General features: G+C 49.9%; 2 protein-coding genes across 5 annotated transcripts in view; one reads left to right on the top strand and one right to left on the bottom strand.

Annotated features, from left to right (window-relative positions):
* Positions 1–1,671: 1,671 nt before the first annotated feature.
* Positions 1,672–7,800, bottom strand: LOC135983220 (uncharacterized). Its single transcript, XM_065593758.1, has 2 exons — positions 2,383–7,800; positions 1,672–1,809 (listed from the first exon to the last, which is right to left on the bottom strand). Exon 1 carries the CDS (start codon positions 7,798–7,800, stop codon positions 6,532–6,534), a length of 1,269 nt encoding a protein of 422 aa, XP_065449830.1. The 3' UTR covers positions 1,672–1,809; positions 2,383–6,531.
* Positions 7,396–11,611, top strand: part of ZBTB1 (zinc finger and BTB domain containing 1) — a 24,899-nt gene continuing 20,683 nt past the window's right edge. For all 4 annotated transcript variants that reach the window (XM_065593757.1, XM_065593756.1, XM_065593755.1 and 1 more), the window contains exon 1: positions 7,396–7,535. The gene's annotated coding sequence lies outside the window, so the exon portion shown is untranslated. The remainder of the gene's footprint in view (positions 7,536–11,611) is intronic.

Genomic DNA, 11,611 nt, shown 5'->3' with positions numbered 1-11,611 from the left:
AAGGAGCAGGTCGACTAGGAAATGTTCCATTACCCCCCGCCCAGTCAAAACACTTTCCAAACCTTCCCACACCACATGGATTTTAACTAGTGGTACGAGGAATCTACTTTTGCCCACCCCCACAGGCTCAGCCATTTGGCCAGGTAGCATACTGGCCTTTGGGACCACACTCTGCTTAACCAGAGAGATCTGGACCCCTGAATCCCTCTGCCCCAAGTACTCCCTGCCATTAATTTGGACAGCCTTAACATGCTCCATATCTGGTTCTGCAGAGGCTAACCTCACAAAACCAATATGACAGGTTTCAATTGCTGGGGGGCGGGGGTGTTCTGTGTTGAGGACAACAGAACTAACATGAGCTATTGGTTGCTGGCTTTCTCCTAGCACAGGGCATTGATTCTTCAGCTGATCAGTGGAATTACACTGATAGCACCTTTTGGGCTCTTCTGCTTTTTACAAGTGATTTGGGATGAGGTTTAGAGGAATGTTTTTAGGTAAGAGAATGTTTAGGCTCCCAACCCCCTTCTCTCTTCCCAGGGGCAAAACGGGATTCTCCCTTCCCACCAGTTTTAAACCCTCTTTAAGCCCTCAATAGACGCCTGAATCTGTTCAAAGGCATCAGCTAAAAAAGTCATCTCAGCCACAGTCTTTACATCTTTGGCCCATAGCCACTGTTTTACATCAGCCTTAAATATGCTCAGGAAATGCTCTTGAGCCACAAGATCAAGCAGTCCTTCAAAACTTGGCACCTCTTTACCCCTCACCCACTTTCCCAACAAATCTTTCATTTACATATTCCCCATTACTCACACCAATATCCCTCTTAAGATTCCTAAATTTAACTCTATGTGTTTCAGGGGTAATTTGAAAACTTCACAAAACAGTATCTTTAAATTTACAATAGTCTAAAGCAGGGGTAGGCAACCTATAGCACGCGTCCCGAAGGCAGCACACGAGCTGATTTTCAGTGGCACTCACACTGCCCAGGTCCTGGCCACCGGTCTGGGGGGCTCTACATTTTAATTTAATTTTAAATGAAGCTTCCTAAACATTTTAAAAACCTTATTTACTTTACACACAACAATAGTTTAGTTATATATTATAGACTTATAGAAAGAGACCTTTTAAAAACGTTAAAATGTATTACTGGCATGCGAAACCTTAAATTAGAGTGAATAAATGAAGATTCGGCACACCACTTCTGAAAGGTTGCCGACCCCTGGTCTAAAGCATCTTCAATAGGCATTCCATTGAATACATTTTGAGCTTTACCAGTTAATTTTGCAATCAGGGTAGAAACTCTCTTATCATCAGGGATTTCATGTATTACACACAGCTTTTCAAAGATAGTCAGATATTCAGGAATATCGTTATCCTCACTGTATGCAGGACATAAATGTTCCCGTTTGTGGATTTTTGGAGTGATGGGAGTCATTGGGGTTGGAGGGTTTCTGGTTCTGCTTCTTTAGCAGGTCCAGTTGGTGTTTTCGCTCTCTCTCTCTCTCTCTTTCTTTCCACTCTCTTTCTTCCCTCTCTCTTCTATCTCCAGTTCTTTCAGTTGCAATAATCTCTGGTGCTCCCTCTCCTTTTCTGCAACCTGCAGCCTAAAAAGCTCCAACTTCACAATTGCTTCACTGCTTTCATTTTCCCGGTTTCAGAGTAGCAGCCGTGTTAGTCTGTATCTGCAAAAAGAACAGGAGTACTTGTGGCACCTTAGAGACTAACAAATTTATTTGAGCATAAGCTTTTGTGGGCTACAGCCCACTTCATTGGATGCTTTTCCTGCTTTTCTGTTCCTACGACCCTTTCCTGAAATAAGCAAACAGAAAATAACAAAATTGTGACCTCTTCCTGACTGTTCTTAAGACTCACTTAAAATCACAAATATCAGTACTTAAAGTGTGAACTCCACTTGGAGTAACAAGCTGCACATACACCATTCTCGCTCCGCCACCGTGACCTTCCCCTTGTGTTATCTGGATTGGTGATCTGCTAAATCACTCCAATCCTCGACTCTGGGAGCCAGCCTTACCCTGCTCTGCTGTGAGAACCTCCACTCCCGGGCTGTTCAGGCACAGCCTCTGGCATGTAAGCTGCTTGGATTGTGCAACTGAATGACACTAGCCAATATCTCCAGTCCCAGACACAACCTTAGGAACCTCTGTCTTGCAGTGTCCAGTTATGCCCGCTGGACACTGCAAGCTTATAGAGTTTGTCAATTTAACAAATAAATTGATATGTACCAGGCTTGTTATCCCAAGGGGAGTCTCTGACATACTTCAAACCAAACACACTGCTTCAGGTAGAAAAAAACAAACAAACATTTATTAATTACAAAGATAGATTTTAAGTGATTATAAATCAAAGCATAACAAGACTTACTTGAGAGCCCAACAGATCCTTTGTTGCTGTCTAGGCCAGTGTCCTTTGTTCCTGTGAAGCTGGGCTGGGTTTGTCCCATACATGCCCTGATAAGGTGTGAACTGCCCCTCTGTTCCTGGAGAGTTTTGCCTGGGCTTGTTTTAAGCCATGAGGACACATTTTCAGCTTCATAACTATATACATGAAATTGCAACCTATAATATTACTATAACAACATTGCTCAGTGCATCATGAGCCTTCCGAAGACACCCGACATGACAAACTTTGCGTTGGATACCACACAATCATTTTATAAGGATGAACATGGGGGTGCTGGGTGTTCCTCAAGGTACAAACATCACAATGTGCTAAGCAGATGCATGGGGCCCTGTGTGTTTTCCATTTCCTCCCTTGGTTTTCAGCAAAATCAATAGGGTTCTGGCTATTGATGCCTAGCATATTCCTTGAAATTTTGGAATTGAATGGACACAGTGTACAAAAGCTATCACCTTTCAGACAGAGAAATGCTACAGTCTAGAGTTAAGTGTAAGACCTTGCTTCACTCTGCCAATTATCATATCAGACAGATACAGTGGTACGGCTTACTGGTCTATAATTCCCCAGATTTATATTCCTAGAGCCTTTTTAAAACATATGTACAACATTTACTACCTTCCTGAAACTGGCTGTTTTTAGCGAGAGATTGCATATTTTTTTAGAAGTTCAGACACTTCATATTTTTGGGTACATGCCCTCTGGGCCTAGTGAGTTACTGGAAAAGAGTGGGTCCAAAATATGCATCTCCTCCAATTTTCCTCAGTAGTGAAAACTGATGCAAATAAATTATTTAGTTTCTCATCAACATCCTTATCTTCCTTAATTACTTCCTTTAACACTGGTGATCCAGCAGACCCACCAATTCTTTCACAGGCTTCCTGCAATCTCTTATTTGTACACCTTTAGACATTTGCTCTTTTAAATTAATTTTGCCCTTCTCATTTTTCCTCTTATTGCCTGCTGTTATTTATGCTCCGGTTTATTGGCTTCACTAGGGTCAGATTTCCAACTTTTGAAGGAAAATCATTTCACTAATCTCATTCTTTGAACATGTTAATAAAGTAGTGGATAAAGGAGAACCAATTGACATAATTTATTTAAATATCCACAACGCCTTTGACAATGTCATACACAAAAAGCTAAGTAGTCATGGGGTGAAAGGCAATTTATTGTAATGGATTTAAAACTGGCTAGGAGTCAGAAATCAAAGAGTAGGATTAGGTTAGGCTGATGGTTTATTGAGACCACTGCCTCTCATATTGACCAATATTGTTTTGTTTCCCTGTACTCCCCCATCAACCTGTATCTCTCTTGTCTTATACTTCGATTGTAAGTTCTCTAGGGCATGTTCTGTCTTTTTATTCTGCGTTTGTACAGCACCTATCACAATGGGGTCCCGGTCTATGACTAGGGCTTCTAGGCACTCCAGTAATAAATAGCCAATGTTCCTGGTAAAAGGTGCCTCGTGGTTCTGCACTACAGCCCATGTATTTAATATGTATCAATGACTTGGAAGGTGGGGGGTGAGGTGGATAGTGGGGCAGTAAAATTGACAGATGACAAAGTTATTTAGGTTAGTCAGGACCAGAGGAGACTGAGGAACTTCAGAGACTTAAATATGCTAGGTGAATGGGCAACATGAAGGTAAATGAAATTCAATGTTTCATAAGAATGGCCACACTGGGTCAGACCAAAGGTCCATCTAGCCCAGTATCCTGTCTTCTGACAGTGACCAATGCCTCAGAGGGAATGAACAGAACGTAATAATCCCCTGTCGCCCATTCTCAGCTTCTGGCAAACAGAGGCTAGGGATACCATCCTTGCCCATCCTGGCTAATAGCCAATGTTGATAAATGCAAAGCAGCACATATTAAAGGGTAAAATTTAAACTACTCATACACTTTACAGGATTCTCAATTCACAGTATTAACTCAAGAAAGGTGTCATAGTAGACAGGTCAATGAACATCTCTGTTCGGCATGTAGCTGCAGTCAAAACAAAACAAACTGTTAAGTTCCATAATGAATAGGATGGTGAACAATATGGAGAACATTACTACTTTGTATAAATCAGTGGTGCAGCCTCATCTGGAATATTGTGTGCAATACTCATCATCTCATCTGAAATACGAGAGTGCAGAACTAGAGGAAGTCAGAGAAGGACAGCAAGAATGATCAAGGGCCTGGAAAAACTGTTACATGAAGAAAGATTTAAAAGTTTGGGATTGTTCAGTTTAGAGATGAATAAGAGGGGACATGATAAAAGTATCTAAAATAATGCCTGGCATAGATCAGGAACACAAGAACAAGGGGAAATTAAATTAAATTATGAGGTGGGAAATTCAAAACCAATAAAAGGAAATACTTTTTCACACGATGCTTAATTCAACTGTAGAACTCATTGCCAAAGGAAATCATTGAGGCCAAAACCTTAACATTCAAAAAGGGATTGGACATTTATATGGATAGCAAGAGTAGAAGGGATATAAACCTCACATTTCAGGCCTTGAACCAATCTCTACCTATTAGAGATCAAATTGAGACCTAGTGTATGGGGCATGTTAACCCCCATCTGCCTACTGTGGGGATCTTATCCCCAAAGGCCACTGTCAGAGACAGTGTACTGGGCTAGATGGACCACAAGTCTGTTCCAGCATGGCAATTTTGGCATCTCAAGGGGTAGAGCTTGGGACAGTAACACTCCTCCTGCCCCATTCCCACCCCCCGAGTCTGAGATGGGAAATGTACATCTAGTACAAGGAGACAGGAAGAACAATGTTCCAGTACAGAATTAAGCCTTTAGTTCTGGGGAAGGGATGGAGTATGGTAAGATCCTCCAGCATAGGTGATAAAATGGGGTGTGGGATAGGAGGGAAGAGGCCTCCATCACAGGGGGTGAGGGGCAAGCTGGAAATGAGCCTCCAGGGTAGGAAGTGTGGGGAAAGAGTAAGGGGGGGATGAGCTTCCAGAAAGGGGTAGGGTGGAATGGGGAAACGAGACTCCTACACAGAGTAGATGAGAGAGTGAGCCCCCTGCAAAGGGAAGATGGGGGAAACTCTTGGGTGAGGGCGAGAAAAACCTCCAACACCACGAGCGAGGATGAATGCAGATGAGACGATGGAAAGAAAGAGATTGATCATCCAGCATATGAGATGGGGGGGGGGGAATAAGCCTCTAGCAGAGGGGGGGAAAGGGATTTGTGTGGGGAGGAGAGCATCCAGGAGGGATGGAGTGAGATTTGGAAGTGGGGGTGAGCATACAGCACAGGAGGGTGGGGAGGGATTTGGGGAGGAGCCTCCAGTGTAGGGGTGAGCAGGGTGGAGTTGGGAGGAAGGGAGCCTCAAATGCAGGTAGGATAGGGTGGGATGTGGTAGGGGGATTGGGGTACACTCCCATGCAGGCAGGACAGGATGGGGTCTGGGTGGGAGATGGGGGTGACCCTCCTATGCGGGCAGGACTGGGTGCATCTGGGAGGGGCTGGGGGTGACCCTCCCATGTGGGCAGGAGAGGGTGGATCTGGGAGGGGGCAACCTTCCCATGCAGGCAGGACAGGGTGGGGTCTGGTGGGGTATAGGGGTGACCCTCCCGTGCGGGCAGGACAGGGTGGGGGTCTGGTGGGGGATAGGGATGACCCTCCCGTGCGGGCAGGCATGGTAGAGGTGGGGGAGATGGGGGTGACCCTCCCGTGTGGGCAGGACAGGGTGGATGTGAGAGGGGGATGGGGGGTGAATCTCCCGTGCGGGCAGGACAGAGTAGATGGGGGGGGAATGGGGGTGACCCTCCCGTGCAGGCAGGACAGGGTGGATGTGAGAGGGGAATGAGGGGTGACCCTCCCGTGCGGGCAGGACAGGGTAGAGGTGGGGGGGGATGGGGGTGACCCTCTGGTGCGGGAAGGACAGGGTAGAGGTGGGGGGGGATGGGGGTGACCCTCTGGTGCGGGCAGGACAGGGTGGATGGGGGGTTGTGGGGGTGACCCTCTGGTGCAGGCAGGACAGGGTAGAGGTGGGGAGAATGGGGGTGACCCTCCCGTGAGGGCAGGACAGGGTGGATGGGGAGGGGATGGGGGTGACCCTCCGGTGGGGGCAGGACAGGGTAGAGGTGGGGGGGATGGGGGTCACCCCCCGTGCGGGCAGGACAGGGTAGAGGTGGGGGGGGATGGGGTGACCCTCCAGTGCAGGCAGGACAGGGTAGAGGTGGGGGGGATGGGGGTGACCCCCCATGCGGGCAGGACAGGGCGATGCGGGGAGGATGGGGGTAACCCTCCGGTGTGGGCAGGACAGGGTGGATGGGTGGGGCGAACCCCTCGTGCGGGCAGGACAGGGTGGATGGGGGGGGCGAACCCCTCGTGCGGGCAGGACAGGGTGGATGGGGGGGGTGGGGGTGACCCTCCGGTGCGGGCAGGACAGGGGGGATGGGGGGGCGAACCCCCATGCGGGCAGGACAGGGGGGATGGGGGGGCGAACCCCCCCGTGCAGGCAGGACAGGCGGGATTGGGGGGGGCGAACCCCCCGTGCGGGCAGGACAGGGGGGATTGGGGGGGCGAACCCCCCCGTGCGGGCAGGACAGGGGGGATTGGGGGGGCGAACCCCCCCGTGCGGGCAGGACAGGCGGGATTGGGGGGGCGAACCCCCCATGCGGGTAGGACAGGGGGGAGCGAACCCCCCGTGCGGGCAGGACAGGGGGGATGGGGGGCGAACCCCCCCGTGCGGGCAGGACAGGCGGGATTGGGGGGGGCGAACCCCCCGTGCGGGCAGGACAGGCGGGATTGGGGGGGGCGAACCCCCCCGTGCGGGCAGGACAGGCGGGATTGGGGGGGGGCGAACCCCCCGTGCGGGCAGGACAGGGTGGATCTGGGAGGAGGCGGCATTTGGGAAGCCAGGAGCCGCCCGCCATGCATTGGCCGCGGCTGCAGCAGCAGGGCCGGGACCGCTGGCCGCCGCGGGGGGAGGGGTCCGGCTCCGTGCGGTCGCGGAGGAGCCGAGCGGCGGCAGCAGCAGGCGCGGCGGGGCGGAAGTCCTTTGTTGCAGCAGCAGAGGGAGCAGCGCGGGTGGCTCCGACCTCCTCGGCCGCCGCTTCGGCCCCGCGCGGAGCCCCCGGACCCTGCTGGCCGCGCGGCGGGTAAGTGGGGTGCGGGCCCCGCCAGGCGTGGCGGGAGAACTGCCCTGCGCCGGGGCCGGGCCGGGGGGCGCGGCGGGAGCGGCTCCAGCCTGGGGCGCGGGCCCCGCTGCACGCCCGGGGCAGGCTGCGTGGCGGCCGGCGGCCAGGGCAGCCGCGGCTGGGCCGGAGGGCAGCGCAGGGCCCGGGCCCGGGGCTCCGGCAGGCGTGCGGAGGATCCGGCGTGCGCGAAGCGGCTGGCGCCCGCTCGCAACAGCAGCTCCTCCATCGGCGGGAGGTGGGAAGTGACGGGGGCGCGGGCTGCGGCCCGGCTGTGCCGTGGCACATGAGTGTGGTGGATCCCCCTGTATAGGGGAGGTGGGACTAGCACTGCCAGGGGCTTTCCAGCGATCCCCACCGATAGCCGCCATGGGGACCCGAGCGACATGTGGCCTGGACCCTGCCCGATTCAGCGAGCGGACACCAGCCACTCTTGGGAAGAAAATAAACTAACAACAAGGCGCCACCCGCAGCAAATCCCCCTCGGCCTAAAGGCTTCCGCGAGGGCCGCCTGAGACACAGGCGAATCCTTACCCGGGGCCACTTTTAGATCAGCAACAGTCACTGATCGTTACTGTTTCAGAATCACTGTGCCCGGTGCTGCTGTGCCCTGACCCGTACGGGAGGCCTTTTGGACACTGCCATGCCTGTATAGGTGGGCCTGCCTGCCCATAAAGATTTTGAAGCCTGCCCTACTAAGAGGTGTCTTGCTCCCTTCCTCCCTCTGTGAAAGAATTGAATCATAAGTGCCATCCGTCCCAGACAGATCCGGCCAGGTCCTTTGGGGTTTAATGATGTGTCTGAGCTATTTTCTTGGGTGAAGGTGAAAAAAAAAATTCTCTGGCGGCAGATAGAAGTGACTTGTGAGGCAGGGACACTAAGTATTGGTTTACAGTCCCTTGTCTGCTGCCTTTGCTGTTGGTGATGGAATCCCAACCTAGCCACAGTTCCATGGTCATGGAAGTTAATGCTGCACCTGCAGCATTATCCAGAGAAATGGACAAATGCTGGCTGTCGCTACAGGATACGTCCAGAGATGGACAAAGCACAAGATGCATCAGCTGGCTGTATCGTCCAGCTTTTTCCAATTGAGTAGTTGTAGTAGGGTGACCAGACAGCAAATGTGAAAAATCGGGACAAGGGTGGGGGGTAATAGGAACCTATATAAGAAAAAGACCAAAAAATCGGGACTGTCCCTATAAAATCGGGACATCTGGTCACCCTAAGTTGTAGGTTTCCTATAAAATAGAGTCAGTATTCTAAAAAGCAGAGAGTGGTTACAGTCCTTTCAAGCTAGTGGTTGATGTCCTCATTAAGAGAGAAATCAGATGCTGCCACAGCCCAGAGCCCCCTCCCTCACCCAGACTCCCTCCCAGGGCCCACATGCCCTCCTGCACCTCAACCCCCTGCCCCAGCCCTGAGCCCCCTCCTGCACCCAAACTCGCTCCCAGACCCCTCATCCCCAGTCCCATACTAGAGCCTGCACCCCCAGCCGAGCTCTCACCCTTCCACACCCCAACCCCATGCCCTAGCCCGGTGAAAATGAGCGAGTGAACAAGGGTGGGGAAGAGTGAGCGACAGAAGGAGGGGGGATGGAGTGAGCGGGGGCAGAGCAAGAGTGTTTGGTTTTCTGCAATCATAAAGTTAGCAGCCCTACCCAGAACAGGACTCCTGAACTGTACCCCAAGAAGAATCCCAGGATTCTTTCTTTCTTAGTTGAGGTTGTGGATACATAGGAAACTTGATTCTTCTGGGTTTTCTGTATATCACTTTCCAGCAGTTCTCAAACTGTGGGTCGGGACCCAATTTTAATGGAGTTGCCAGGGCTGGCTTAGACTTTCTGGGGCCCGGGGCTGAAGCCCGAGCCCTGCCACCTGGGGCCCAGGCCCAAGTCCAAGGGCTTCAGCCCTGGGTGGCAGGGCTCAGGTTACAGGCCTCCTGCTTGGGGCTGAAGTAGGGTGACCACACAGCAAATGTGAAAAATCGGGACGGGGGTGGGGGGTAATAGGAGCCTATATAAGAAAAAGACCCCAAAATTGGGACTGTCCCTATAAAATCTGGGCATCTGGTCACCCTAGGCTGAAGCCCTTTGGCTTTGGCCTCCTGACCCAGGACAGCAGGGCTCAGGTGGGCTCAGATTTCAGTCCCCCCTCCTGGGGTAGTGTAGTAATTTTTGTTGTCAGAGGGGGATTGCAGTGCAATGAAGTTTGAAAACCCCTGTTCTAGTCTGTCCTTCTGTACATCAGAGGCCATTACATTTTACCCATCTATCCCCATGTTAAGTCTAATCATTTGTGTTTGACTGAAGCATAACTTCCAGAAAGGCAGCTAGGCTTGATTTGAAGACATTACGAGATGGAGAATCCACTGAAGTAGTTTACTGTACATGCAGCTTGAGGTCATAAATCAGGGTACTAGAAGAACTCTGAATATAAAGGCTTATTTTAAAAAATATTTTGTGCTAAATTTGGTGTCAGGGTTTTTTCCTGCTAGTTTGTTTTCCTATATATATATGTATATATATAAATTTATGGTTGTTAATACATTGCCTAATACAGAACATATTTGTGCAAGGATAGAGTAAATTATATCAGTTAAGTAACTGTAACTAGGAATTTCCACAAAAATCCATTGCGGCTGAGAAGTCAGTTTACCACTGTGTCAGCGCTCCATTATGCTTTTACTCTCTATGGACCTGATCCAAAGCCTTTTGAAGTCAAGATTTCAGGGCTTTAGATCAAACCTTATGTCCTTAACTCATTAATGTCTTTAATGCACTGTGCTCATATTGTGAATATATAACATGTCTGTATCTTTGATGCTCTCAGCCATCAACTGGGAGTCAGATTTCAGTTCTTGTCAGATTTCAGCTGCTATTTCCCTTATTTGTGGAAAGGGATGCTGTATCATCAGAAGAGATCTTAATACTGATGTGGGGTTGAAGGCTTAAATGCTTGGCAGTTTGGTGATTTTTAGACTCTTTTATCTCTTTCACTGGTTCAGATCCAGTCTAGGTAGCAGTTGAAATCAGTTGTGATCTAAAGGCTGTTCATAGCCTATTTTCAATGAATTGATAGTCTTAGTACAGCTCTTAATGAACAGGTGTCCACATCACAGAAAACAACATCACAACCAGAACAGGAGTACTTGTGGCACCTTAGAGACTAACAAATTTATTAGAGCATAAGATGCATATGCATCCGAAGAAGTGGGCTGTAGTCCACGAAAGCTTATGCTCTAATAAATTTGTTAGTCTCTAAGGTGCCACAAGTACTCCTGTTCTTTTTGCGGATACAGACTAACACGGCTGCTACTCTGAAACATCACAACTAGTACTCCTGTTGGCAGGCCGTGGCTGAGGGTGACATTCACCATCCTCAGGAATAGCCCAAGTAATTGAGCTTATCCTGTCGATCTCTAGAGGGTACTTCACATCCTCTATTTGTTTTTTCTACCATGTGGCCCCTCTACAGCATGCAAGGGGCTGTGGTGACCTCTTGCGCCTGTTTACCCACACATAGGTAGATTTCCCATATGTCTCTAATGCATTGGCCTTCCACACCAAAGTGAATTTCACCCTCAGGGGGCATAGCGTCTAAAACTGTGGTTCTCAACCTTTTGTACTGGTGACCCCTTTCACACAGGAAGCCTCTGAGCTCGACCCCCCCTTATAAATTAAAAAAAAAACATTTTTATATATTTAACACCATTATAAATGCTGGATGCAAAGCAGGGTTTGGGGTGTAGGCTGGCTCACGACCCTCCATGTAATAACCTCACAACCCCCTGATGGGTCCCTACCCCCAGTTTGAGAACTCCTGGTCTAAAATATTCTCTCTGTAGAAGTTATCCCTGAGGTCAGGGTTGAGATATGGTGGCGGAGGGGTGTGGGAAAATTTGCATTGTCACGGCCCATGGTATATCGATCTATTTTGTGGATACATGGGAAACTTGATTCTTCTGGGTTTTCGGTATATCACTTTCCATTAGTACTAAATTCAGAGTTTTCATTTATTTCATTTTGTCTCATCTGATCTTGG

This window comes from Chrysemys picta, chromosome 4 (assembly GCF_011386835.1).
Source record: "Chrysemys picta bellii isolate R12L10 chromosome 4, ASM1138683v2, whole genome shotgun sequence".
Classification (NCBI taxonomy): Eukaryota; Metazoa; Chordata; order Testudines; family Emydidae; genus Chrysemys; species Chrysemys picta.
The sequence above is the reverse complement of the archived record's forward strand: the minus strand, read 5'-3'. Positions and strand labels throughout refer to the sequence as shown.